Source organism: Plectropomus leopardus, chromosome 1, assembly GCF_008729295.1.
Source record: "Plectropomus leopardus isolate mb chromosome 1, YSFRI_Pleo_2.0, whole genome shotgun sequence".
Taxonomy (NCBI): domain Eukaryota; kingdom Metazoa; phylum Chordata; class Actinopteri; order Perciformes; family Serranidae; genus Plectropomus; species Plectropomus leopardus.
The window spans coordinates 36,551,925-36,557,037 of NC_056463.1; the positions used below are offsets into that span (position 1 = coordinate 36,551,925).

At 43.9% G+C, this 5,113-nt stretch overlaps 1 protein-coding gene across 1 annotated transcript in view; it reads left to right on the plus strand.

Annotated features, from left to right (window-relative positions):
• Window positions 1-560: 560 nt before the first annotated feature.
• LOC121944332 (zinc finger protein 507-like) overlaps window positions 561-5,113 on the plus strand; it is a 38,738-nt gene continuing 34,185 nt past the window's right edge. The window contains exon 1 of the mRNA XM_042488085.1: window positions 561-2,930. Within this exon, the coding sequence (XP_042344019.1) occupies window positions 561-2,930 (2,370 nt within the window). The remainder of the gene's footprint in view (window positions 2,931-5,113) is intronic.

Below are 5,113 nucleotides of genomic sequence, written 5' to 3' on the forward strand. Positions count from 1 at the left end.
AAGTGAAAAGTCTAATATTTGCTTTCACTCCCTCTGCAGCAGCTGCTCCTCCTCTCATCTAAACAGCTCTGATTTTAATTCAGTGGGAAACACAGTAATTCACAAGTGAACTTAAATTATATACAAATGTGTTGATAATCACAATTTTCAAGTCACTTATCAAACATCCTCAATTTCCGGCCCCTCAACTATGAAGATTGGCTTTGAGTTTTTGACCAGACAAATTAATCAAGTCTCTATGGTCTCGAGCAAATTGTTTGTCACTGTTTTCTAGCATTTCAAACACAACGAACAGGTTGATAAAAATACTACAGGTATACCATAGACAGATATTCTATAGTGATTACGATTTGCTGTAAAAAAAATTTTCCTTCATTTAATAAATCATTTGTGTGAGTCGTTGGTGTGGATTGACAGATACAATTCTGGACTTTTCCAAATTTTACTTAAAAAAACTGTATCCATATTAGTAGCAAAGGATCACATCTGTTAAAACCTAGTGTATCACAAAGTACCACCCAGTTAACAGTCATTTCTTTCTTCCTGCTGTCTGCCAGGTCATGGAGGAGATCAGCAATGTAGCTGTGCTCATCACACAGTCCTCCGCTGCCTCCTCTTCCTCCTCCACTCCGTCAGCACTCCGTCAGGGATCCCTCTCTCAAACCCAAACCCAGCATGAGGTGGACGCCTCCCAGAGTTTTCAGCAGAAACAAGCTGCAGATTCTCTCATCCAGGTCATTGAGAAGCTCAGCAAAATCGTGGAGAAGCGGCCCCAGCGCCGCTGCACCTTGGCAGGACAGAAACGAGCCTCTTCTGCGGGGGGAGGAGGAGGAGGAGGTGAGGAAGGGGCCAGGGGCAGCAGAGGAGGCTCTCCCTACACGAAAATTAAAAGGAACTTTAAGGGGCAAGAGAGCGCAGAGGAGGTGCGATTAGATGGCAGCGCGGCTGATGGCGTTCTTCCTTCTGCCGTGTCAGGTGAAAGTAACGTCACCTCCATGGTCACGGAGGTAACCAGCAACCACAAGCGGACAGTGACTTGCTATCAGTGCAGCCTGTGCCCCTATCTCTCCCAAACACTGCCCCTGCTGAAAGAGCACCTGAAACAACACAACGAGCAGCACAGTGACCTCATCCTCATGTGCTCCGAGTGTCGATTTACCTCCAGAGACCAGAGGCAGCTCGAGGCACATGTCAGGCTGCACTTTGACAACGGTGGCAACCTGAGAAGTAATTCTACTCAGACGGATACCTACAGCCAGTGCAAAGAAGAGGACTTAGGAAGGCCGGATGGGGACTGGACCAGGAGCAGTGGCAGTATTGAAACTGAGGTAATCAAAAGTTCATCGGACGGTTCCAAGGAGCTACCACAGAAAAAGAAATGGTATAGCTACGAGGAGTATGGACTCTACCGCTGCCTGATCTGCAGCTATGTGTGCAGCCAGCAACGAATGCTCAAGACCCACGCATGGAAGCACGCTGGCCTAGTTGACTGCTCTTATCCTATCTTCGAGGAAGAAGAGGGAGTTTCCACAAGGAGAGAGGCAGCAGCTAACACTCCTGCAACCAGGGAGGAAATAGTTGTTCTTTCTCCAGTTCTTCAAGATAAAAGCCTGCAAAAGCTGCCCACTGCCTTCAAGCTCCAGCTCTGTGTGCCAATGGCTGTAGAGAACAAACAGCATGTGTTAAATCATCTGGTTTCCAATGAAAGTCCAAAAACAGAAGAAGAGGAGCAAAGTGTGTATCCTATCAAAGACCTGACTTCTGAGGAGCCCATGGTGGAGGTGCAGGTGACAACAGAGGCGGAGGCTGAGGTGGAGATTGGTGGTCACCATGATAGCACCTCTGTCACGGACAGCCTACTGTCATCAGCTCAGAAGATTATCAACAGCAGTCCCAACAGCGCCGGCCATATCAACGTGATTGTAGAACGCCTTCCGTCAGCTGAGGATTCAGTCATGGCTACTAACCCACTTCTGCTCAGCCCAGATGTGGACAGGGACAAGAACTTACTGGATGCCGAGGAGGAGGAGCGGGGCCATGTGGTGGCTGTTAAGGAGGAGGTGGTCTCTGACTGCAGTGTGAGTAGCAACACAGAGAGTCCGCCATTAGCAGCCGATATTAAACCCTCAATCAGTAGCGACTCTCCACGTGATGAGAATATCCCCCCAGCTGGTCGCAAGAGGACTCATTCTGAGTCGCTCCGCCTGCACTCCTTGGCAGCTGAGGTGCTGGTCGCTATGCCTATGAGGACCCCTGAGCTTCCCACCTCCAGCGCTAAGGTAAGTCTGAAGACAATTACAGCCCAGGCACAGAGCCCAAACACAAAACCGGTTGAGGTGACCTCAGCTGGACAGAAGGATTCTGATGCTGGGACGACAGCAGCTCTGTTGGACTTGGAGCTTCATAGCGAGGGCAGAGAGGAAGATTTAGGCTCCCTGTGTCTGGCTGAAGAAGATGAGGAGAGCCCTACCACTAAAGCAGGCATCAGCCTGTCACTGCTCACTGTCATCGAAAGGCTCAGAGAGCGCTCAGACCAGAATGCCTCCGATGAGGATATCTTAAGAGAGCTCCAGGACAACGCACAGTTCCAAAACGGAGCCGTTGCTGGTGTGGTCACAGGGAACGGAGCTGGGAGTTACATGTGCAGCATCCCAGGGATGGACGGGTTGGTCGCATCACCTGACGGTGGTCTGGTGGACTACATCCCCGGCAACGAAAGACCGTATCGGTGCCGCCTGTGTCGCTACAGCAGCGGCAATAAGGGCTATATTAAACAGCACCTACGGGTGCACAGGCAGAGGCAGCCGTATCAGTGTCCCATCTGTGAGCACATTGCCTCGGACAGTAAGGACCTGGAGAGCCACATGATCCACCACTGTAAGACCAGGATGTACCAGTGCAAGCAGTGCCCAGATGCCTTCCACTACAAGGTGAGGAGACGGCAACGCTCATGCACATCTTTCAGTCCTGACACTCAGTAATCAGATTGTTAAATAAATGAACTATAATGATTAGAGTTTCAGGGAATCCTTTGAGATAAGCTTGGCTCGAGGCTAATGGCGTTCCAAAAATGTGAAAGGGTTATATTCAAGGTTGTTCAAATACAAATGATTGAATCTGTACACATTCAAAGTTAGTGCAATGACTGAATGGCTTCAAAACAGTTCAGTAATTTCATATAATGTAGATTTCTTTGTTTCCATGGCGTAAGGGAGGATTAAATAGCAAAAAAAAAAAAAAAAAAATCAACAATCAAAAACACTTGTATTGGCTATGGGCCAAATTGTTATTTCGGGTTATTGCTATCAACCCAGAATTTCAAAATCAGTCAACCTTTTTTTTTTTGTTGTTCTTTTTTTCATCAACTGAATTACGAGTTTGAGCATTTTGTGGAGTTTAAAAGCAGTTTCAATGTGTTTCAATTAGTTAAGTCCTCTCATATATGCGCACACACACACACACACATACAGTATATACAGTATGTAAATAATAGAGGATTTTATCCATAGCACCTGTTTCTAAATCAAAGGAAATTGAGAAGTAAACAGGCGATTATGGTCTTTAATCACCACAGTCTGAGAGAGGACGTGACAGTTTTTAATTGTAACACAGCAAAGGTCACAGAGTATCTTATGTAATAATCTCAGAAGATAAATGTTTTGATTTCTTTAAAAAAATATCTGTGTTGAATACATACCCAGTATTGGCAGATTCTTTGTCTTTGCACTTGTTTTTGTGCTAAGATTGTATATGCAGAGAGTTTGACATCTGCAGTGACATATGTTAGTGTGTGTGTGTGAGACACAACACCAGCATTATTTTTGCTGTGAGACTTGTCTCCCGTCAGCATCTGTTTTTGTCTCACAGCCACCCAAACACTAAAGATGAGTTCAGACCTAAAGAGATAAGTCAAAGTACCAGCGTTTGAGCTTTGGTTTGATGATGAAGGAGAAGGAGAAACTATTGATCCTTAATGCTATCATGGGAGTCCAGTGCCCATGTGCAGCAGAGATTATTCATCATTCACCGAGTTCATCATATTATCCAGCAGCTTTGGGAGCCAGGCTAACAAGCTAATTGTGAAAGGAAAAGTCTGTTCTATTACACCTGTATGGCGCATCACTGACTCTGTTTAAATGCACACTAATATTCTATTATTCTGAATATGACAGTATTCCCAGTTTGATACTGATCATCATGTAAACAACATATTTTGTTTGGATATTCCAAATTTGGCCTTTTCCCAAAAGTTGCATTTTCCCATTAGACCATGGGATATGCTGATATTACTCTGGTTTTAGAAGCATTCTTTGACTACTAATATTGCGCTGCCTGTTTATGTTGTTATGGATACAATGTACCAAAACCAACTCACCAATAGTAGAAAGACGGTGGGGGGGGGGGGGGGATGCATGCCCAAAAGAAAAGCTCACATTTGTGATTGAAAGGGAGAGACACTCCTATTTTGAAACATTATGAAAGACTTGAATATTAACATGTTTATAGACATACACAAACATCACAGTTCAGTTTGAGGGAATGAAAGAGGAAAGCTATTTTTGCACGGTCCAACAAGTCGCTGGTGGAAAACTTTGTAAAAATCCTATTTTAATGCAAAGAAGCAAAATGTTTTGCTAAACAACATGTAAGGGGACGCTAATTGATTTCATAGCTACATGTAAACAGGAATATTAGAGTTGAATATTCATTTTCATTAACCCTTTAAACAGTCTAGTGGGAATGTTGTCTTTTTCGGAATAAGTGTAAAAATATGAATATTTTGTCCGTATAAACATAGTCACTGAAAATCACTGCGTGCCAATCAACACTCCACGATATGCCTATAGTCTATATATTTTGTTGGGACTGACTTGTGCCAAACAGCATTTTGTCATAAAATATTTCAGAAGAAAACAGGTTTCTCATCTTTTTCTCCATACCTCCATATCTGCTGTGCCATTAAATGTATGTTGCATCACATAGAGGCCACAAAAGACCCCTTTAAATAATTAGACCAACTATTATGCTACATTTACTTATTTTGCCTTGTCAGCTATTTATTATCAATGATAATAATAATCTTATTCATAATAATCATAGTAATTTTAATAAT